This window comes from Erpetoichthys calabaricus, chromosome 3 (genome assembly GCF_900747795.2).
Source record: "Erpetoichthys calabaricus chromosome 3, fErpCal1.3, whole genome shotgun sequence".
Classification (NCBI taxonomy): domain Eukaryota; kingdom Metazoa; phylum Chordata; class Cladistia; order Polypteriformes; family Polypteridae; genus Erpetoichthys; species Erpetoichthys calabaricus.
In genome coordinates this window covers 92,880,100-92,904,304 of record NC_041396.2, presented here as the reverse complement: position 1 = coordinate 92,904,304, position 24,205 = coordinate 92,880,100, and the positions used below count along the sequence as shown (strand labels likewise).

Genomic DNA, 24,205 nt, shown 5'->3' with positions numbered 1-24,205 from the left:
AATATTGTCCTCATTTGACTCATTGTGCATCATTTCCCAGTCAGTCATTTAGAAGCAGTCATTCAGTGTCATTTCAGCTCCCAGGCTTCACTTCCTCACTGTTCTGGTGGTAACAGTCTGCTGTCTATTAACAGGTGTCACAAAAAGCACAATGAGACATGAAAAGGTTTGGGGCAGCCACCTGTATATTATATCCTGGCTGCAAAGAGTTAAATTAGTCAGAGTTTGTTACTCATGTGAGTCCAAAACAGAACTGACTTACTGCCTTAAAATGGCGGCTTTTAAATACAAGCGGAGGAAGTGATGTCATCCGAGCCAGAACCAGAAGTGACGTCATCGGTGGTGCCGGAACCGGGCAGGATTTCACGAGAATGGTCTGTAAGGGAATGAGAGAGACAATTAGTGTACTTCACTGCCTCCTGGTCAGGTATAGAATTACTATTGCTCAGGCCCTCCTAATCGCACATGTGTGACACATGGTGAATTAGGTTGTGGTCAGATTTACCTAAAGGAGCAAGAAGATTACAGTTAAAGGCATCCTTAACATTTCAATACAATTTATTTCAATACATCCTTTATTTCAATACAAATGTGAATTTCCCCTTGGGATTAATAAAGTATCTATCTATCTATCTATCTATCTATCTATCTATCTATCTATCTATCTATCTATCTATCTATCTATCTATCTATCTATCTATCTATCTATCAGGTCCAGCTTGTTATTTCTTCGAGTGGAACGAATCACAAACTGATACAAATTTGTCATCATTTGTTTCAAAGTTGAATGGTTGAAGTCCCCACATAACTGCAGGATTGGAATGAGTCATCATTAAAGTGTTGGTGGCAGAATGAATCATTTCTGTTGCTAGGTCCCCTTTTGCTGAAGGAGGAATATAAACATTATTAAAGATGATATAATTTATCTTCCTGGGCAAGTAACATGGACTAATCCCGACAGCCAGAATTTCAATATCTGAATTACAAAATGTAATTTTAACTGTAATATGCTCCCCTTTACACCATTTCTCTTTCACGAAGATGACCAGTCCCCCTCCTGCACGAAGATGACCAGTCCCCCTCCTGTCTTTTTTCCACACTTCACTTGGTCTCTCTCTGCACGAACAAGATGAAATCTGTCCAGCTGTAATAGAGAGGCACATCCAGGTGTACAAGACTAACAGTTCTGTTTGTGCTTATACAGTAGTAGCATGGAAATTCAGAAGTTGAACTAATCGAAAAAAGGAAGTGTATATTTATTTTTGGCTTGCATAATATAAATATAGTAGATGTGCGTTTTTGCCATAATTCTGATAGCAAGATGGTGTTTGGGGTTTAGCTTTTTGTGGCAAACAAATGTCTATTTTTTTATTTTAACAATACTTTTGTAGTTGTATCAATTCAGAGTGATCTAAAGCAGGTCTGACAGCCGGGCTGCGAGAGAACTGCCGGCAACGGCAACTCACTCAGACTTTTCAGAACGCTTGGCGGGCGGGGCTTTGCAGTGGTGCAGAGAGAGGAGAGAGACCGAGGTGAGAGACTATTACAACAAAGTATTTTTATGGTCCTGACAGATTCCCCATATGACATAAGTCTGTAGAAATCACGTTACTACGAAGTACATTCAACAGATGCTTTCATTACAACGAAGTGACCTTGAAATGCTTGAACGAATCATCCACAGTGCAGTTAGATCTGTGGTCGCAGCTCAGTTGTGCACGTTTGCACAACGATCCCCAAACAGAAACATTGTAAAAAAATCTTTCTTCGAACTTTCCTCGTACTGTTTTTTTTTTTTTTTTTTTTTTTTGCTGTTTTTGTTGTCTGTGGTTTTCATTGATTCCTTTTGCTTATTGCTTGTCAACATTTGAAAAACATCCATTGGAATTTAACTCATTGTCACCCTCCTATAGAAACGGCAGACACGAAAAAAAGATTGCAGTGTTAATGTTTGTGATGTGCAATCTGTTGGATTGGCAAATGTAAAGCATACGTCTTTGTTATATGCAAAAAAAGAAGAAAAATCTCAGATTGCAAACGTATGCGAACTGCTTAATAACTTTAATAATAATAATAGAAATGTTATGTAAATTGTGTATAAAACTGCCCCCCCCCCACACATCCATACATACATACACACATTTATCTATATATATATATATATATAAAGGAGAGTTGGGATCCGAGAGACTGTGTTTGTGTGTTTGTGGAGGGATGGAGAGTTAAGGCGGGTGTTGGAGTCACGTGATCATCTCCCCTCCCATTCACCTCATTTCATTCACTTCGTTTCGCTCCGAGCTGAGCTCCACAGCTGGCGCGGTCTTGCTGTTCTTGATGTGCTTTTCACATGGCCAACTATACGTTGCATGCTCAAGAGTAAGCTCAGCGCACAACTTGGTCATATTACAACCGGAGGGGCGAACTGACAACATGGTATACAAAGAGATCCTTAACAAATAATTATTGGTATAATTTCCCTCAGTTTATTATTTAAAATTTTAAAGCAGTACTTCGCCGCTGCGAAGCGCGGGTATTTTGCTAGTATATATATATATATATATATATACACATACAGAGACATATATATACATATACATATTTACATATCTACATATATATATATATATATATATATATATATATATATATATATATATATATATATATATATACATATCTACATATATATACACATATATATACATATTTACATATATATATAGACATACATACATATATATATATCTATATCTATATATGTATATCTATATATCTATATCTATATATATCTATATCTCTATATACATCTATATATATATATATATCTATATCTAAATCCCCACGAAGTACTGCTTTTAAATTTTTATTAAGAAGAAAACCTTTTTAAATTGAGGGAAAATATACCAATAACAATTTGTAAAGGATCTGTTTTTTTGTGAAGCAGCCTTAACACAGCTTTTCCGCTGTTTTATAAACGAACGCCATATAAGGTCTTCCTTTTTCCTTGCTTCGCCAACGGAAGCAGCCTTTTTATTTAATCCACGGGTTGTCCGCTGTTTTTTTGTTCGTTTATTACGATTGTTATACTTCTGTTTGTATACCACATTGTCAGTTCAGCACTCCGGTTGTAATATGACCAAGCCGTGCAAGCACACTCTTGAGAATGCAACGTATAGTTGTACAGGAGAAAAGCAATCTTGCCTGAAATCAATGGCAACCTTTTGTAGGTCTATGAACTTAATTTAAACTTTAGGTTTACACGGTGCTTTCTTTCCAAAGTACCTGCACTCATGAATATGTCTGTATGCGTCAGTCGCTCAAATCCCCGCGCTTCGCACCGGCAAAGTACTGCTTTTAAATTTTTATTAAGAAGAAAAGAAAACCTTTTTAAATTGAGGGAAAATATACCAATAACAATTTGTTAAGGATCTGTTTTTTTGTGAAGCTGCCTTCACTCGAGTGATCACTTCGAGCTGACTTGCTGGCTAACCATAAGCGTTACCTGGTAGGTAACCACCCATACAATCAAATTGTGAATCAGACTATGAATGCCGTGAATGTAATTACCCCGATCTACATGCTGTCAAATAAACGAACCACACGCCGTGGTGCAATTTTAGGGGCTTCGCCTCTAGCGCTGACGTCCAAGGTTCAGTTCCCGTAAGGGAGTGAAGTGAGTGGGTGGTTACCTACCAGGTAACGCTTATGGTTGGCCAGCAAGTCAGCTAACATCAGCCACAGTGCCTTCAGTTGTGAGAAGCAGATCATAGAATGGTTGAAAATAGTTTACTGTCAAATAATGCAAAGAGTATGCGACACGTGTTTCCCCCTTATTCTTGGCTCATCAGGCGTACACACTCACTGCACTCGCTTATGGTAATCGAACCTCGGACGTCAGCGCTAGAGGAGTTTCGCAGCGGTGAAGTTTTGCTTTTAAATTTTAATTAAGAAGAAAAGAAAACCTTTTTAAATTAAGTCTTAAAAAGAGGTGTAAAGATATTGACAATAAGCTACGCAAACCCACCAAGACATGCAATCGTTTAAATCAAGGCACGAGTCGAAAAACACCATCCCATGCTATTAGTTAACGATTAACACATTTCTATATGTATTGTAAGCATACAATACAACTGATAATATGTTGCGCTTATTTATCTGGTGTACCGACATTTTTGCGCGTTTAACGGCTGAAATCTAACGTGGTTTGTGCCCTTCAGAATGAAAACAGTTTGCATTTACCTTTTTAATAAAAGGCGAGCTTTTAAGCCTGAGAAATCACCCCGTAAATGCACACGTTTAATTGCACATGTGTTAATATGTATGCTTACACAGTATTAAAAGACACTCAACAATTAACGTCATTTACCTTCGTTCCCGCGTTTGACTCATGCTGTAAATCTCTTCCTTGTTTTCAGTTCACGTGATTACGTAGGAGGCGTGATGACGCGATACATGACTCCGCCTCCTCCATTAGAGTATATGGACAAAAAACAGGTTCCAGTTATGACCATTACGCGTAGAATTTCGAAATGAAACCTGCCTAACTTTTGTAAGTAAGCTGTAAGGAATGAGCCTGCCAAATTTCAGCCTTCTACATACACGGGAAGTTGGAGAATTAGTGATGAGTGAGTCAGTCAGTCAGTCAGTGAGGGCTTTGCCTTTTATTAGTATAGCTAATTATATCTAGCTAGTAATTATGTCAGTTTCACCAAAACCCCCCACTCTTTGATATCATATTACATTTCAAGTCAGGCTCATTTCACCACACAGGGGGGCACTCTTTGATATTATTGCTCTTTTCAAATCACGATCATTTCACCAAGGAGTACAAGCCACCTAAATGCCCCTCAATTTTTTTCCTTTTAAAATCACACTTGTTTCACCAAGGGGGACACTTCCCCACTATTGGATTGTCAATTATTACTTAAACATTAAACTGGATCCCAAGGCCATAAAGGTTGCATATTCTCAGCTACCCTTTTGCAGGAATTTGCTTCTCTGTATCTTGGTACATTAGATCAATTTATGTCCTTTTAACAGTTATAGTCATCTTTCCACAAAACTTAGTTCTAGGCGAAAAGGATATGGATACGGTAATGAAATATAACAAAAGAATTTTGTAACCTTGCTTCACATAAGTTGCTGCATGGGAATGTCTTAATTTGCCATTTCAAGATGTGAACAGCATTGTGTCATGTCATCTCTTCACAGAGCAGGGTAAGTACTGTATCTGTTAATTTTTGAATATGTTCCTCTTACACCATATGATTCACACCTATTTGATGCAAACATCATGGAAAGTATTAAACTATAGCTCACCTATTTAGTATTAGACCAAAAACTAAATTCAACAACATACTCTTTTAGAGGAACAACATGATGGCATAGTGGTCTGCACTGCTGCCACAAGTCCACATCCTGTATTCCAGTCCCACACATGCTTTCTCTCTGTCTGTGTGGTTTTTCTGTGGGTGCTCAGATATTTCTTCAAAATCATGTTAGATTAATTGGTGATTCTAAAATGGCCTCATATGGATTGTGTGCATGGGTGGGTTTGTTGATGTATTGGCTACTCATCGAGGGCTGGTTCCTTCCCTGTACTAAATTCTGCCATGATAGGCTATGGTCACTTTCTACCCTGAATTAAATTAAGTGGTCTGAAAATGTTATATAATTTACATTATAGTTGTTTAAAGTTAAAACTTTGCTTTCAAAAATGGGTGCTTCTACTCCCAAGATTAGCAAACCTTTTTTAATATCTTACATTGAGTTGCCACTTTATTATGGGGCTTTCACATCCTGTCACAAAGATGTGAACTACAACTTTCCCAGTCAGAAATTTCACATTAACACCCTACAAAGTGGCAGCTCCTAGTCAGATACTTAAAAGAAAGCAGTGCTGCCCAATTTATACCAGTTTTGATGTAACACTGTCAATATTATATAATAAAAAATAACCTGGTCTGTCAGATATAGCATTATATCTGGAATGATGTGGTACACTTTTTATATGTTTAATTTGCACTTTATTTTGACAGTAAAATGACAACTTATCTTTTGTAGTTTTCTGTGTGGACCAAGTGGCACATCAATAGCAACCTCTCATTTCTCCCAAAGGTCCCACTGGAAATTCACATGAATCCAACCAAGTGGGAAGGCAAGACACCATAAATTAGAACTTTGAAACTCCCATAACACATGAATGCAGCATTAACTTCTCCTTCCCATCTAACTGGTTGTTTTATCATTTACAGCATCGTATGTGTAAAAAAGTGCATTTAAAGCAAGTAGGCAGGTAGCAATGGAGATTGTGTCTACAACACAGGGAGAAAATGGACAAGACTAAAAGTTTAAGTAGCTTTGATCTCGCCAGGAGAGTATTAAGAACAGAAACTGCTTTGTTTTTTAGTCATATGACAGTGTCACAAGTGTTTAGAGAATGGGCTACTGGCAAAAACAAAGCCAGGTTATAGAGGTTTCTGTAGTCGAAAATGACTGTTACTTAAAGGTGCCAAAGGGGAATGATGTAACTTGTGTATAGAGTAATAGACGGGCTTCGGTTAGTCAGCATACATTAAGGTTTCCCATACATTAAGTGTTAACAGCCAATGGCCAAACTAGATTTCATTCATGTCAGCGAAAAACAAGATGTGTTGAGCATGAGCCAATGACCACAAACACTGAACACTGGGAGATTAGAAAACACTGCATGGTCTGATGGATTCTGATTCCTGTTGATTATGCTGATGATACAGTAAAGGTTTTTTTGTATTTTTTCATTGATTCATTGTCTGCTATTGTTTCACAAGTAAGCCCACGATTCGCTAGTGAATCGGAAATCCAAGAATGGCAATCAGTATCTGTTCCGTCCGATATCTGGATGGATGACATATCATGGAGGGTGGGTGCGTCTGGGGAAATGTCATTTAATTACATAAGCATATCTGTACTAAAGCGGTTTTGTTTTGTGGAGACGTGATTCTGTTGCCTTTGCTGACACCGACTGCTGGCAGAGTGGAGCACAGCAGGTTTAGTTTACAGGTTGTGTTGTTCGTGTTGCAGCCACTGAGTCTGGGAAGACACTGGGTTAGTCTGTGACCGTTATGTGATCTATATTACTGGCACAGTGGATTAGAGCAAGTGTAGCTCACAGGTTGTGTTGTTTGGGCGCCACCTACTGGCTCTGGGAAGCCGCTGCGTTTGACTCTGGGGCGGGCGCCACGGCACATTACGTTGTGTTATTTGGGCGCCACCTACTGACTCTGGGAAGCCGCCGCGTTTTGGGAAGTCGCTGCGTTTGACTCTGGACTCTGGGGCGGGCGCCAAACTGAATTACCGTTGTGTGATCTACATTACTGGCACAGTGGATTAGAGCAAGTCTAGTTTACAGGTTGTGTTGTTTGGGCACCACCTACTGACTCTGGGAATCTGCCGCGTTTTGGGAAGCCGCTGCGTTTGACTGTACAGGTTGTGTTTTTTGGGCGCTCAGAGGTTGTGTTGTTCGGGTGCCACCTACTGACTCTGGGAAGCCACCGCGTTTTGGAAAGCCGCTGCGTTTGACTCTGGACTCTGGGGCGGACGCCAAGGCCGCAGTGCGCATGCGCCTCGGTGCGTCCGCCGTGCATATATTAACTGTGGTTTAGTAAGATAGATGTTATCGATGCATTCTAGGTGTGCTGTAGCATTAGTGCAAGTATCTATCTATCTATCTATCTAGAGGTCTCCATAATCCATCTTCATTCCATTTATAACTATATACTGTACCTAGACAGCCTCGTCTTGGTATCCCTGATGTGTAGCCCTCTAGTGGTAATAGTTGTAAGTGCAACATACATGCAAATATAGTCATTTACATAACTGATCATGTGCCACTCCTACACTAGGCTATTGTTTTTGGGTGTTAACATTTTCTAATTATCAAAGAGCATAAATACTATTAAACATATTTTTTGGTTTTAAATGTAAGCTGCTTATATCATTGTGGAAGCAGACCTTTCTGAGAACTTAACAGTTACTGTGCATGGAATAGCCTTTAAATGCTCTTTAAGAAGTATAAATTCAAGATAATAATACTATAATTACTCCTACATGCAAATACCGTCTCACAGTCCTATCTGCCCCAAAGTGGAATTTGTTTCGCAACCTCTTTGTTGTAAAATTAATGCAATACTATTCACAGGGCTTTGCCGTCAGGTACATATTGCTTGAGGATTCTCTTTGCAAAATATCATAGCTTACAAAAAATATCTAGGGTGTTGTACCATGTTAGCCATTGTGAGTAAAACATAGGGAACTCCAGTTTCTGTATTACATCTTGCCTGAAGAAGGGGCCTGAGTTGCCTCGAAAGCTTGCATATTGTAATCTTTTTAGTTAGCCAATAAAAGATATAATTTTGCTTGACTTTTCACTACAAAAAATATCTATGAAGACAAGGAGGTATTAAAAGGCTTAACAAACACCCTGCTGTCTTTGAAAGCTATTTCAGCCACAAAAACCTATTTGGGCTCCGATATTTTCTGCATTTCTGTAACATATAAAAGCATTTTACAGTCCATCCCTTTCAAAGATCCAAGAGGACAGTGGGAAAAGGATCTCTCACTCAACATTTCAGAAAAGGAGTGGAAGGCAGCGATGCACAGAATTCACTCAAGCTCCATATGTGCAAAGCATGAAATTATTCAACTTCAAATCATGTATCAAGCACATCTGTCTAGTTTAAAATTGTCCAAAATGTTTCCAGCGCAAGATCCAACCTGCAAACATTGCAATCAAGTTCCAGCCTCACTGGGCCACATGTTTTGGGCGTGTACCAAATTAACATCATTCCGGACCAAAATCTTTAAATGCCTTTCAGACAGTCTCGGAGTCACAATCCCTTCTAATCCCCTAACAGCTGTGTTTGGTGTACTTCCAGATGGGCTTAAGATGGAGAAAGACAAGCAAACTGTAATTGCCTTTACTTCACTATTAGCACGTAGACTTATCTTGCTTAACTTGAAGAATGCTAACTCACCTCTTTTAAGTCAGTGGGTAACTGATGTTGTATATTATCTGAAACTGGAAAAAATCAAATTCTCACTTGGAGGATTTTTGCAAAACTTTTTTAAAACCTGGCAGGATCTAATCATTAACATTTTAGAATAAGCATTTAAATTGAGGAAGTGGATTCTCTTCCCTTATTCATTTTAATTATTTTTATTTATTTACTTATTTTTCCTACTATTAAAGTTTTACTCTGTTGGCCTAGCTCTCTTTCTCATGGGTGGGGGTTGATTTGATGTGAACTTAGTTTTGTAAAATTTGACTTACTGGTATGGAATGTTATTTGATTTTAAGATTTCAATAAAATGCTTAAAAAACATCAATTTTAATGTATTATGCTAATACATGTTAATTACATACTCTTATTGCACTTATTTTTGAATCAGACTAACTGTTACAAAAGTATTTAATAAAGAAAATTATGAGGAGGGTGTTAGTGTGTACAGAGCAGAGGGTACGTGAAGATGTATGAGGGGTGAGAAGTTCCTGCAAGTAAAGGGGGGGCATGTCCATAAATGCACTGATGGGTGAGGAGGGAGACCTTGTACTCTAGTAGTAGGACAGGGAGCCAGTGAAGGGTTTTCAGGATGGGGGTGATGTGATCATGCTTTCGCACCCTCATCAGGATCCTGGCAGCGCTGTTCTGAATATACTGAAGTCTCTGGATACTCTTGCCAGGAATCCCGATGAGGAGCGCATTACAGTAATCCAGCCTGGAAGAGACAAAGGCATGGACGAGCTTCTCTGCGTCTACCAGGGTGAGTGTTAGGCGGAGTTTGGCGATGTTCTTGAGGTGATAGAAAGATGACTTACAGAGGTGTTTGATGTGGGTGTCAAAGGTGAGTTGTGAGTTCCAAATTGGTGACAGATGTGGAAAGGGGGATGTTTTGGCCAGAGAAAGTGATACTGGTGATGGTAGAAGAGTGGAGGTGGTGTGGTGTGGCAACTAAGATGGCTTCTGTTTTGGATCTGTTCAGCTGAAGGAATTTGTTTTCTTTCTTCTGCACTTGAAAAGAGCAGTAGTATAAAATTTACATTCATGAAACATTTGAAAACGCTCATGTTTTTGCTATAGTTTTAAGTTCTTAACCTTTTGTCATTTTCTATTATTTCATGTTCTTCTGCGGCAGTTTCCACCTTATTGTACCCTAATGCTGATCAATGGAGGTACCAGACACCAGGGCAAATGACACCCAGAAACAAAATGTGTTCATAAAATGGGCTAGGCTCCTATATAGTACCATAAAAGTGTTTTGTTTGGTCAACCCTTGCTGAAGTGCTTTTTAATCTCTGTATCTATGAACCACAATCTTGGTTTGTTCATTATACAGAGCTTTGTCTTTCAAGTCACAGACTCGGAAGTCTAGCACACAGATTTTTGTCATATAGTATAACTTACAGCCTTGCAGTCTCAGGGGTGGTTGGGTGCAGCTTCGGGTCAGAGCTAGTGACATGAAATGCCACATTGTCATCTGTTGAAAGAGAAATAGCACCACACTGTTTCTGATGGTGGTGTGAAGGTTTTCAAGCTTGTCTTTAAACTAAAAATAATTGAGAATTGATTCTGTCTATTACAGTTAAGCTGTTTCATCAATCATTTCCCTCACTAATTTTGTCAAGGCCAAAAGCTGTTACAGTGCATCCGAATAGTGTTCACAGCGCATCACTTTTTCCACATTTTGTTATGTTACAGCCTTATTCCAAAATGGATTATATTCATTTTTTTCCTCAGAATTCTACACACATCACCCCATAATGACAACATGAAAAAAGTTTAGTTGAGATTTTTGCAAATTTATTAAAAATAAAAAAATTGAGAAAGAACATGTACATAAGTATTCACAGCCTTTGCCATGAAGCTCAAAATTCAGCTCAGGTGCATCCTGTTTCCCCTGATCATCCTTGAGATGTTTCTGCAGCTTAATTGGAGTCCACCTGTGGTAAATTCAGTTGTTTGGACATGATTTGGAAAGGCACACACCTGTCTATATAAGGTCCCACAGCTGACAGTTCATGTCAGAGCACAAACCAAGCATGAAGTCAAAGGAATTGTCTGTAGACCTCAGAGACAGGGCTGTCTTGAGGCACAAATCTGGGGAAGGTTACAGAAAAAATTTCTGCTGCTTTGAAGGTCCCAATGAGCACAGTGGCCTCCATCGTCCGTAAGTGGAAGAAGTTCGAAAATACCAGGACTCTTCCTAGAGCTGGCCGGCCATCTAAAGTGAGCGATTGGGGGAGAAGGGCCTTAGTCAGGGAGGTGACCAAGAACCCGATGGTCACTCTGTCAGAGGTCCTCTGTGGAGAGAGGAGAACCTTCCAGAAGGACAACCATCTCTGCAGCAATCCACCAATCAGGCCTGTATGGTAGAGTGGCCAGACGGAAGCCACTCCTTAGTAAAAGGCACAGCCTGGAGTTTGCCAAAAGGCACCTGAAGGACTCTCAGAGCATGAGAAAGGAAATTATCTGGTCTGATGAGACAAAGATTGAACTCTTTGGTGTGAATGCCAGGTGTCACATTTGGAGGAAACCAGGCACCGCTCATCACCAGGCCAATACCATCCCTACAGTGAAGCATGGTGGTGGCAGCATCATGCTGTGGGGATGTTTTTCAGCGGCAGGGATTGGGAGACTAGTCAGGATAAAGGGAAATATGACTGCAGCAATGTAGAGAGACATCCTGGATAAAAACCTGCTCCAGAGCGCTCTTGACCTCAGACTGGGGCGACGGTTCATCTTTCAACAGGACAACAACCCTAAGCACACAGCCAAGATATCAAAGGAGTGGCTTCAGGACAACTCTGTGAATGTCCTTGACTGGCCCAGCCAGAGCCCAGACTTGAATCCGATTGAACATCTCTGGAGAGATCTTAAAATGGCTGTGCACCGACGCTTCCCATCCAACCTGATGGAGCTTGAGAGGTGCTGCAAAGAGGAATGGGCAAAACTGGCCAAGGATAGGTGTGCCAAGCTTGTGGCATCATATTCAAAAAGACTTGAGGCTGTAATTGCTGCCAAAGGTGCATCGACAAAGTATTGAGCAAAGGCTGTGAATACTTATGTACATGTGATTTCTCAGTTTTTTTATTTTTAATAAATTTGCAAAAACCTCAAGTAAACTTTTTTCACGTTGTCATTATGGGGTGTTGTGTGTAGAATTCTGAGGAAAAAATGAATTTAATCCATTTTGGAATAAGGCAGTACAACAACAAAATGTGGAAAAAGTGATGCGCTGTGAATACTTTCTGGATGCACTGTATATCCAGTCTTATTTATTACAATTTGGGGTTATTTGCATTGGAAGGAAACCAACAATACTTTCCATAAAGACACTTTGTAGTATTAACAATAATGAGGTACATTTGAATTAGGTGTTAACATGTTTATGGATTGTAATTACTTTTTATCTTTCCACCTTCTCACCAGGCAGCACATGAAAACTCAGCTAGTACAGATATGTATATATAAATAGATTACTTAAGTTATTAATTTTCCAAATCAGCTTGTTGCAATATAAGGTCATGAAGGTTAACACATTGATATCTAAAAAATAAATTAAAAACATTATGGAAATTTCATTACATAATAAAGAAAAGCAATAGTAATTTGTCACACAGCTTATTTTTTATTTTGAAAGGACAACAAAAAACATTTAAGAAAATAAAGCATTTTACCACCCCCCCCCCCCCCCCCCCCCCTCAGTGATAAAACAAATATTAACAAATACAAAACATTCATTTGATTTCAGCAAATGGAACTGTAACAGGCAATAAAAGATGCTAAATATCAAATACACTTGTAAAAATAAGTGAACTTTCAAATAATTATTCTTTTTAAGTTTTATTAATGAAAACACCTGCGAGTGACCTTCTGATTTTTCTTTTAAACTAGCCCTATTGTTTATTTAAAAAAAGGTCATGTGCTTCCATTCACAGTTCCTTCAGAGGTAACAGTTTCATATAGCATCCTAATATAGGTGAGATTCTGATCTCCTCCAGTAACATTCAATTTTGTAAACTACAATACAGCACTACAGAGTGCAATGGTATGGGGTGAAGGCTATCGACAGAGATAATAACCTTTTATGTTGCACAATTATAGTTACTCTTCCAAACAAGCTGGTGTTTGTATAAAGCTGGAAGTACAGAAAGAAAAAAAAGATATTCATCCTTACCAAACACATGAAACCTTAGCCATATCAGCCACCATAAAAACCATTAAAGTGATTTGAATTCATAATGTAGGGTAATGTCCAGGTCATACGTCACATGTTTATCCATGAATGAGGCTCAGTTTTGTACTGCTGTATCACCAGTGTTGCTTCTTGTACATGGCCACTGCAGAACATTACCAGTGGCCAGAAAGATAATATGAGAATTTAAGCTCCACTTGCCAAAACCCATTTCCTTAGGACGTTACTGGTGCAGAGGAACAGTTTCACACATTATCCATAATTCCCTGCCTAAGGTTCTGCAGGAGACCTATTACAGACTGATACCATGACATAACCTCTTTCTCTTAACATTAAACAGAATTCTGCAAGGGTGTTAGTAGTTTCAGTTAAAATTTCTAAGCAACAGATTAAATATTTTTTTTATCTTTATGAAGAAACCAGTCAGAAAATAATGTCATGGCTTTAAGATTTAACATTTTAAAAATCTGTTTAGTTACATAATAGAACTCTAGGTGAGCAAGTACTGTCTTTTTGATTTATTCTAATAAGCAACAGCCTTGATTAGTGGGAGTTTTATAGATTGTGAATGCATGAGGTTTTAAAAAGTACTTACAATACGCTTTTTATATTCTTGAGAAAGATGTGTTACCTTGTAATAATACGTTATAGTACAAAGATCTTGGCAGTGTTCATTTAAATTCTGCAAGTCAGAGTTAAAAAAAAAGCACCTTCATCTTTCCATTTGAAACATTTCAGGATAACAGCATCAAGTATTTCCACACAGGACCCAAAATTTCAAGGATATACAAGGCCAGCTGTGAAGAAACCCAACAGCATCCGTGTGTACCATTTTCATCATTATTGATAAATGCACTATAAATGTAATTTAGGGAACAATGAGATCAGACCAAACAGAAATGCACATTACTGAGAAACACAAATTTGGACTGAGTGAGTGCTTACATGTTTGAGTCAGTTGTAGAAGGCCTCTTCACATACATGTCTGCATTTATCTTTACTTATACTTTTGCCAATACATTCCTTCCATACATTTTCTAGCTATTCATGCTACTGCACTGAGCACTTCTACACAAACTACAGGTATTAACTTTCATAGGGTGGCTTAGTAGCACAGTCAGTAACACTTCTGCCTCACAGATCCAGGGTCCAGGGTTGAATTTTTTGCCTGGTCGTTATCTGTGGGGAAGTTTGCACATTCTCCTGATGCTTTATTTTACCTACCACAGCCTCAGATATGTGCAGGTTAAGTCCATTGGTGATTCTACATTGGACCGTATGTGCGTGAGTGTGCCCACAATGGACAAGTGTGGTTAGGGTGTTTGACAAGTGAGAGATATTAGAGATATGCCCAATGAAGGACTGGCATATTTTCATGGATATACTCAGATTTTTTTTTTTTTGTTCATTGCTACATTTTGTACATTGGGATTGACACAACCTCTATTAAGATTATGTGTTTAATAATTATTCACCTTTCATGGGTCATTCAATTATCTGTAATATTCAGTTAAACTAATTAGCATCTGAAGAACCTGACAGCAGTGTCTTCTGTCTATTGATAACTTCTGTGCATCACTCAAATTTAGAAATTCACATATATACATACAGAATCACGGTTGCTTATACCAATTCAGGATCATGGTAGGCACAAGGTGTGAAACAAGCCTGGGCAGGGCAGTAGTCCATCAAAGAGATTTAAAGGTGAGCATGAATAAATATGGGGAGAAGGAAGAACGTGGATATGAAAGGGAAAAGTTAAGCGCTCTTAATATTACAAAGAATACCCCAAAAATAACCACTGCAGGAAAGTACTAAAAAACCCACTGGCGTTTGCGAAGCTTATAGGATTTCCCTACAAACAGGGAACAGCCTGTCCATGTAAAAAAAAAAAAATCTCTCTCGCTGAGGGCCTGCATATCCTACATTTCCATTAGGATGATATTCATAAAACTATTTTTTTGCCATGGGGAGATGCATGTAAACCACAAAAAACATAAATATACAAACTTAAATATATATAATTTCCAGGGCTACTGATTGACCATTATAACCGCATATTTATACTTAATATATAGTACTTAGTTATATACTGTACAGTATATTCAACCTGTTACAAGTTGTGTTTGAAAATGTGACACATATTGATAGCAAATCATTTGACTTTGGTTTCATATACTTTTTTACGTATTCCCAAGGGGAAAGTCTTTTTGCATGACCTTTTGGGGTCAGAGCCATTGTGCAATACCCTGGAGTAATTTTTCAGGTTAAGGCCTTGCTGAAGGGCCCAATGGAATAGGATCACTTCTGGCAGTAATGGGATTTGAACCAGCAACCTTCTAGATACCAAAGCAGATCCTTAGCCACAGAGCCACCACTCTGCCTCCAAACATTTGTATTACACATCTTAATTACCTAATTGTTGTACCATAAACCATGCTGCTTCCAAAATTTTAATTGTTAATTTTCTACTATTGAGATGTAAAGAACTAAATTGCTTTTCCTCAGTTAGAGGTTGGCCGCATTAGTCTTCTGCCATTGAGATGGAAATAAACAACAAATAGTTTAAAAACCTAACACATTGGCCAGGCGGCACGGTGGCGCAGTGGTAGCACTGCTGCCTCGCAGTTAGGAGCCCCAGGTTCGCTTCCCGGGTCCTCCTTCCGTGGAGTTTGCATGTTGTCCCCGTGTCTGCGTGGGTTTCCTCCCACAGTCCAAAGACATGCAGTTTAAGTGCATTGGCAATCCTAAATTGTCCTTGGTGTGTGTGGCTGCAGTGGGCTGGCACCCTGCCGGGGGTTTGTTTCCTACCTTGCACTGAGTTTTGGCTGGGATTGGCTCCAACAGACCCCCGTGACCCTGTAGTTAGGATATAGCGGGTTGGATGATGCGATGGATGGATGCTGTTGGCCCTTCTATGCCATTTTTAAGACTGTTTTAAACTGGTAAATGCAAAGCAAAGTGGAGAAAACAATGAAGAACTACTACATTCTAATTACCGGTACTAATTACTGGGGCTATAATGGGAAAAGGACTGCCCAGCCATAGATCAAAGTACATGCTTTCAACAGCAACTCCAGTCACTACCCTTGTGGAATATAATATAGCACCACCACCGCATAACAATGCGGGATTGCTCCTGGTGCTCCACTTTCCACCTCATCTCAAAGACTTGAATATAAAACACGATTTCCTCCAACTACTCAAAAAATGTCAACATTAGGCTGTTTGGTGACATAAAAATAGCCCACAGTTGGGCGTGTGACTGGAATCCTGCCCTGGGTTGGACCGGATGCTGCAGGGATAGTCTCTACCTCCCTAAAATACAATCTCCACATCCCCTGCTCCTGTACTTCAATAAGTAGAAACTACAAACATAAATGAATGGAAGAATTAATTAATCAATCAATCAGTCAATTATTCCAATCACTAGGGAAAAAACTGCAAAAAGGTAAAAGTACATATTGTCTGTTAGTGTTAAAAATTCTACTTGTAGTTTTTAATTAAGTGCCAAGATGGTGACTTTCACTTTTTCTCTCAAGATTGCCATTTTAACGCATGTAAGACATAGCAGCAAATTATGAATTTGGGGAGTGCCAAACACTTATTCTGCAATTAAACAAATATAAATATAGATTATTACAATATACACAAATCATGTAACCCAAAAGAGATACAAGGCTAAAAAGAAGTTTCTTCCATAACGAGAATAAAAATAACACAGAAGTGCTAATGAGAAGAGGCTGTTTTTCAAAACTACCAGAATGGTTTGTCCATTTATCTCACCACCCAGGGCTGGGGCATGAAAAAAAATAGCTGACTGACAGCGTTGCTAGCTGGTAGCTCTTATGATGCGACTCATCCTCTGACCTCGGTGCACCTTGGTGTGTTTTGACAAATGATCGCTGCGGGCAAATTTTTTGTCACACATGACGCACTGGTAGGGCTTAACTCCGGAATGGGAGCGTCTGTGGCGTGATAGTTCATCAGAGCGAGAAAACCTACAAAGATAATGAGAATATAATTAATGACACACACGCTTTTTTTCTGAATATACCTAAAACAGCTTTCCAATTGAATGATGGGTGGTGTATCTCACCTTACAAGATTGGTGGAGCGATTCAAAAAAGTGTCAGGTGGTGAGACGGGATTGAAACCTCTTTGTGTCTGACTCAGATCACACAGGAAGTAATAAACTGTGCCCTTCCATAAAAGTTCTGAAGGCCCATGTGGGAGCTCCCAGTATCCCATTTTCCTTCAAATGACAGTGTTGCTTGGGAAACTCTGGTGATAAATGGATTCCCTGGTAGCACTGAAAATGTGTCACTCTGGGACTTGGAAGAGTCTAACAGATTTCTTGGGGTTGCTACAAAATCATGGGACACCAAATAGGGAGTTTCTACATCAAATAGTGTATCACACATATCAATGTTTGCAGAGACACTTATTACACCAAGACAACTTAAAGCATGGAGTAAATTTGTAATGGACTGCTAGCTTACACCTTGGAAAGCCCTTTAAAGTTTCTATTAACAACATTACTGTGCCCATTTGGATCTGACTTCATAAACAGTGTATAGTATCTTCAATATAGTCTTTTATTTTGTTTACTCACCATAACACAATAAAAAGCAACATGAAAATTTGGGATATCTTAATTGTAACCGCTTTTGTATGGTATCTAGTAACAGCAGGATACTCAAGTTATGTTAAACGTACAGCTTTTCCAGTTTAACCTGTATTTCTGTCAGATAAGTCAACCTTGCCCTGATCCCCTTTCTTAAGATTCAACAAAAGAGGTCAGACCTTCTTTCATTCCCCTCACTGTTGCCACAGCATCAGCCTGCCCTGCCCAGTCCATGACTACTGAATGCTTACCTCCAGCCACAATCTGGCCAACTGCAGGTGTAGGGCTTCTCCCCTGTGTGCCTTCGAAAGTGAGCCTTGAGGTGACTGCTCTTAGTGTACATCTTTTCACAGCCTGGGTGGGTGCACTTGTGCACCCTCATCATGTCAGTTGACACCTTGGAAGACCTAGGGGGTACGGCTTTAAGTGTGCCTCCAAACCCCACACCTCTCACTTCAATGGGCAAAGGTGCGATCTTCACATACTTTTGGTCCATAGCACTGGTGATGGTTGAGGCAGTGCTCTGGGTGGCAGAGGCTGCTACATCTTGGTGAGGAAGCACAACAAGGTTCTGACTACCGGTGACACCTTGGATGGCAATTATCAAGTGTCCCAGTCCCACACGAAGGTTTCCTTGTAATGTTTGCTGTGCCCCTGTGGTGCCCAAAAGCAAGGGATGAAGAGGTAACAAAATAGGCACACTCTTGGTTGATAATGCAACCGCTGAGGTAGGAGAAACAGGTGCCTCACTAGTCACCAAGCCTTCCACCTTTGTAGCATGCCCATTCACTTCAATGCTAATAGATTTATTTGAATCAGAAAGGCCCTCTTTGACAAGTTCCATCTTTTCCTTCAAAAACTCTTCAATCTCCTCCAGGGTGGGAGAGAAGCTACTGGAGATTTCAGAGCAAAAGTCAGGCATCTTAAATTGCTGGCTTACATTAATCTCCTCACTTGTGTCCACAGAGGATGAAAAGAGAGCCTTAAGTTCACCAGGCTCTCGAGATGAATTGCCACCAATGTCCTCCATGTCTTGGGAAGATGGGCTTGAACAGGAAGATGCAGAGGAAGAGTCACAGCTCTCATCGTGTCCACAGGGGCTGACGGCTGGCACACCAGTATTGTCCTTATAGGGTAGCACACAATCCTCAAAGGTGGACACCTCCAAGAAGGAGGCAGTGGCCGTCAGCACTTCTGCACCGATAGTGAGTGGAGCCTGGTGACTTACTGAGACCATTTGATGTTGTCCACACCCAACGTAATTCTCAGAGAAATGGAAAGCAGTGCCAATAAACAGTCTAGTGGAGGGCTTCAGTAATTAGCAGACTTGTGACCTGAAAAATTTCACCAGATGAGAATTTCATATCACAAGAGAGAAGCAAGGAAACAGAACAAAAATGATGAAGCAGCAAGAGTAAATCTGTAAGTGTTTACTTAATATTTAAAACAAAAAAAAATTACCCAGGATAACCAATAGTCTCTAATTATTTAGAGAGAAGAAATGATTCCATAGTTTGCAATGTTTAAATACAACAATGGTAATTCCCAGTGGATATCGATTCTATTTAAGTTATTTCAAAAAATAGCACAAGCACATTTCCATTTTTGGATTTTTTTACCCAAGGGAAACACAATAATTTGGAGCTCTCCCTCTCTCCATAATGCTACCAAATAACAGTAATGACAGGCCAGTCACGGAACCAGCAATTACCATTATGGTTTGAAAGCACACATTAGAAGCTAGTACAGCCATTTATTTAAAATGTTTGCTATTCTGCTGAAAATAAGCAGTGTAAAGTGAACAAAATAAATGGAAACCTGTGCATAATATAAATACACTCACTATAAAATAAAAGAGAATTGCATCTACTTGCACTTCTGGTAGAGACTAGGACTTCTGAGACTTTAAAATCTCAACACTGTTATTTTGGAGAAATTAGGTGAACAGGAAAGTGAACTTGCTGGGCTGGATACTCTGTTCTTACCAAAATTGTTCTAATGTTCCATTAAAAATTAATTAGGGACTTATTTTATTTGTATAGATGTGCAATGTCACAAAGCAGTTTTACAGATTTCCATGCCTATACACCCCATTGAGCAAGTGCAAGGTGACAAGGAAGACTCGGTAGAAAGAAACCTTGAGGGTAACCAAGGCTTGAATGGTGAAGCATCTCCAGTCTGGAAACAGGGTAATTAAAATGTACAAGTATGAAAGTCTGTACTTTGTAACACGAAAGCAAAGTCGTAATTTTAGTTTAGTCATTACGATAATGTCTAGCTGTGTCCAGAATAAGTGTTCTCTGGCTGTCATTTCAACTGGGACGTTGTCTGGAAGTAGAAGCAGGAGTCAACCTACAAACAAGCCACCTCACGAAGGACTGACAGTAAAGGCATAAAAAGTTTTAGTGAATGTCAATGAAAACAGTATTATGTAAACTGCATTTCTAAATGTGTATCTATAGAGGGTTGTCACACTCCATTCCTGGAGGGCTGCAGCGAGTGTTCATTCTCATTCCTGCCAATTTCTTAATTAGTAGTCCAAGTACTGGTGATAATGGGACAGACTTTGCACTGCCAAACCATATAATAATATAAAATATCATTAGCATTAAAAATTGGATTCCAACTATAAGGTTGGTTGCATCAAAAACATGAAGACATTACTATTACCATTACTCTGAGGGAAACAATAAAGTAACTCAAGACTTAATGTTAACTGGTAGCTTAGTTAAGGAAAAAATGTGTTTTTTACATTTCCCAACAAGGGAGTCAATTAAAGTTAAGATAATAAAGTATATTTCATTAGCGGCAGTAAATTGGCTACTAATTAAGAAAGGGGCTAAAATGAAACTAAAATGTATGATATTCCTGATCTTTAGGTTTCATTAAATAAATATATTAGCCTAGAGCTGAATGTTGTTAGTGTCTGAAACTCTTGCATCTGTGGAAAGGCTATTTCATAATTGGGGTGTATTTTAATAAAATAATTTTGTTGTCAGCTTTGAGATTTTTATTTCTAGGATCTACTAGGTAATTTGCTTCTTATACACCAAGTGTTAGAGAGGAATTTCTGTTTCAACTGTCCTATGTGAGGGACAGAATACAAGGAAGGTGGGAGAGACTCACTCAGGTAGAAACAAACCGTGCCTGACCTGGGACAGTACTGAACATTTCAGGACAGTAGACACTTTACACACAGTCACACATGCATCCCACGCTCTTTTCTAAAGTGCATAAGATTAAATAATCTAACCTGCAGATCTCCTTGTGTAACCCAGCACCCTCTAAAGGGCTCAAACAAATTAAGAGATTTCAACAATTTGTGGAAAGGAGTTGGCGGCATATCTGGAAATGACGTCTTAAGATGTTGCACTGTGTTCTCTGAAGCATTTCTCAAGGAAACTTGATCAGAGATACAGGGTTTGACTTAAGGACCTTTAACTCACAATATACAACCTCGCTGGAAATAAGATAATGAAACCGTCAACAGCTGAGCCAAAACTAGAACACCCTTATGCCACTCTGCTGGTTTGACTAAAAACAGATCAAGATCAAGCCTCATAGAATCAAGCAGTATTCTCTAAATAATGAGGAGGTGGAGAGTCATGGCCAAGCTGAGAGCGCAGCATTGTGATGTCCAATGAATTACAGAAAGTGGAAAAAATTACTGCCCCCAAGGAATTTCAGCTTTTTCTCAAGGACACCTAAAGATCAGTAGTTTGGATAAGGCCCTAACATGGCGTCTGAGCTTGAATTTTCAGTCCCTGGTATCTCTCATTCTTAATTAATCGACACTATTTAGCAAGCTTGCTGAAGGAGTCTCCAAGTGTTGCACTGTCACCTCTGTGATGAGAGAGAAGAAGCTTTGCTCAAGACCTCAGACCTCGTAGTTCTACATATTCTACTTTGCCATTCTAAGGAAAGGAAGGGAATCTTCACAGAGAAATACCAAATATGAGTAAACAAGAAATAGACAGTTTCACTCTGGTCACCTCTGAAGAATACCTGTCAATGGCAAAGCCAGCAGGTCGGTTTAATAGGATGACTTTACTTACTCAAACTACCACAAGGTGCCATTTGATATCATTATTGCTTATGAAGCATGGGAGGTGAAGTCACCTACTCAAGTTGTAAGAGCTGCCATTCTAGCATCACACTGACTCTCACTTTGTTGGGTAGACGTATTCAGCACCACAAAGAATGGCAGAACTGCTGTCTAAACTCCTGTTATGACTGTTTAGATTAAGCAACTGCAAAGCGTACGGGACCTTTGGATGCTCAAAAAACAGACTGGCGGTGACATTTAAGCACATTGCAGAAAGAATGCTCCTTAATGTTAAAGTTCATATGCAGGGTATTATATACAATCTCGAAACGTCCTCAAGCTTGAGGCGAGGGTACAGTACTTGTAAACCCCCTGTGTAAAACGAAGCTTAATAAATCTGAGCTCGCCTCGCACACTGTAAGACTTTTACCACGTGATTCTCCCGAGACGTTGATTGGTTATCGAAACGATCACTCATCTTACTCTCTTCAAGCTTTACGCTTTTTTCGTCTTAAAGTTTGTTTGCTAGTTCTGGAGAAAGGAGAGAATCGGTTAGGGGGCATTTGGTACTCCCTTGACATACGAACTAATAATAATCTGAAAAAAAAATCTGCCCAAACTTGCCAGCTTTCTGTGCGTTTTATGGATAAGGGCCTGGACCCACGTCAATACCAAAATGTTTCTGTTCATTCATAAAGTACGAAACCGTTCAAATGTGCAGTGCTTTCATTGCTCTAACATATTTCCGCATATATTATATCCCAGTTTCCGTGCCCCGTATCGTTCTAGTGATTTGCTTCGACTCCGTTGGCAATTAGGCCTATAGAATCTAAAATATTGTTCTGAACTGCATCTTGTACGTGTTAGTTGTTTACGTGACAAAAACTAGCTTTTTGATTCCACAATGAGCTTCGTTTACTATTCAATTGGATTAGTTTAACGGGGGGAGGGGCGAAACACAAGACAACAACACTTGCTGATGTAACAGCACGCTGGGAGAGCGACTCGCACTGTGCACACGCCGTATTGCCATAGGAATGATTCCGTGTCCCTCCCCTTGTATGTTTGATAAAAATCAATTTAGGCCAGTTGTCATACTACCCCTTTTCTTTTTGTTTTCTACTCTTGGTGAACTGCCAGGGCGATCGACTTCAGTTAACGCTGCAAAACCCCAAATCCCCGCCCCCAACACTGGCACTTCGGATCACTTCACAGTCGTAGGATTTGCGAGGAAGTTCCAGCGAAACTCGATACGCGCAGGCGAACGAATGATTAATATTTCGTGTTCATCTTCGTGCACGCTTGCACCCAACCTTGATCGTTTATATACGAATGCAGCCAAACATTCTTTAAATGTCTTATATGCTTTGCGTGTTCTGAGCTCGTTTTTATTTTTTTAGTTCTTCATTACGTGTAGAATTACCTGACAAATTCGTGAACTGGAGACGCGGGTTAAATCTTGTTCCGGCAGCTCTGAGATGAAGCTTCCTGTACCTCTATATAAAGTAATATGCTGGCGACTATCCAATTCCCGGTAGCTGCTCTTCTCTGCTCCGGTTTGTTGTAGAAAAAAATCAGCACACTTGGCTCATCGTCGCTTGTAGTTCCATGTTGGCACTTTGCGGAGATGTGTCACATGACGACTCGCGGGGGCTCGAATTCACTAGCTGAGCGCTGATTGCCTCACCGGAGGGAGGCTCGACTCGATCCCTTCATTGCTATTGGCTGCTGCGAGCTGGAGGCTCGCCGCAAACTCGCTGTGACGTCTTCGCTGCTGCCGGATTTCCAGAGCACCACGTGTGCTTCGCGCTCATGGAGCGGACTTGGGAGAAGTGTTACTCATGGCCGGGTGATTAATTGGAAAGTTTACTCAGTATTGTTTATCTTTTCCCTTAATGTACTGTACAAGCAGCGCGGAGATTAATGCAATTTTGTAAAGTAATTTTTCGGCTGGCCGTTTTATGAGGACAGCACGGTGATGGAGTGGTTATCGCGGTTACACCAGTCTCTGAGGGTTCGCTTTTTTCATTTCACACATTACAAAGTGGAGAGTTTCGTTTATGATAGCGAGTGGAGTACGCCTGTGTCCAGCGGTTCGCGTGCCGCCCAGACAGTTCCAGCCATATGCCCCAAGTTGCTTCCCCAGTGACGCTTACATGGTGAGGTGAAATGTGCTTTTCAAAGTATTGTACACGATGTAGCAAAAGTCGCACCCAGCGCACCATCGTTGTAAATTATTTTTTTTTACAATACACTCTCACCTTCCAATTAGGTCTTGAGGAAAGGTGGGATAGGATAGA

The 24,205-nt window shown here is 39.8% G+C and overlaps 1 protein-coding gene across 1 annotated transcript; it reads right to left on the bottom strand.

Moving 5' to 3' along the window:
• Positions 1-12,639: 12,639 nt before the first annotated feature.
• si:ch211-117k10.3 (Krueppel-like factor 15) lies at positions 12,640-23,543 on the bottom strand. The gene is made up of 3 exons (XM_028797136.2): positions 23,329-23,543; positions 18,112-19,194; positions 12,640-17,234 (listed from the first exon to the last, which is right to left on the bottom strand). The coding sequence occupies exons 2-3, from the start codon at positions 19,095-19,097 to the stop codon at positions 17,066-17,068; spliced, it is 1,155 nt and encodes a 384-aa protein (XP_028652969.1). The 5' UTR covers positions 19,098-19,194; positions 23,329-23,543; the 3' UTR covers positions 12,640-17,065.
• Between the last annotated feature and the right edge of the window lie 662 nt (positions 23,544-24,205).

Bases quoted from the DNA above. Each gene is read 5' to 3' on its own strand.
- si:ch211-117k10.3 (XM_028797136.2), bottom strand. From the start codon at position 19,097: ATGGTCTCAGTAAGTCACCAGGCTCCACTCACTATCGGTGCAGAAGTG. The intron at 17,235-18,111 runs GTAAGCATTCAG...TTATCTTTGTAG, and splicing joins TGGCCAGATTGTGGCTGGAG to GTTTTCTCGCTCTGATGAAC.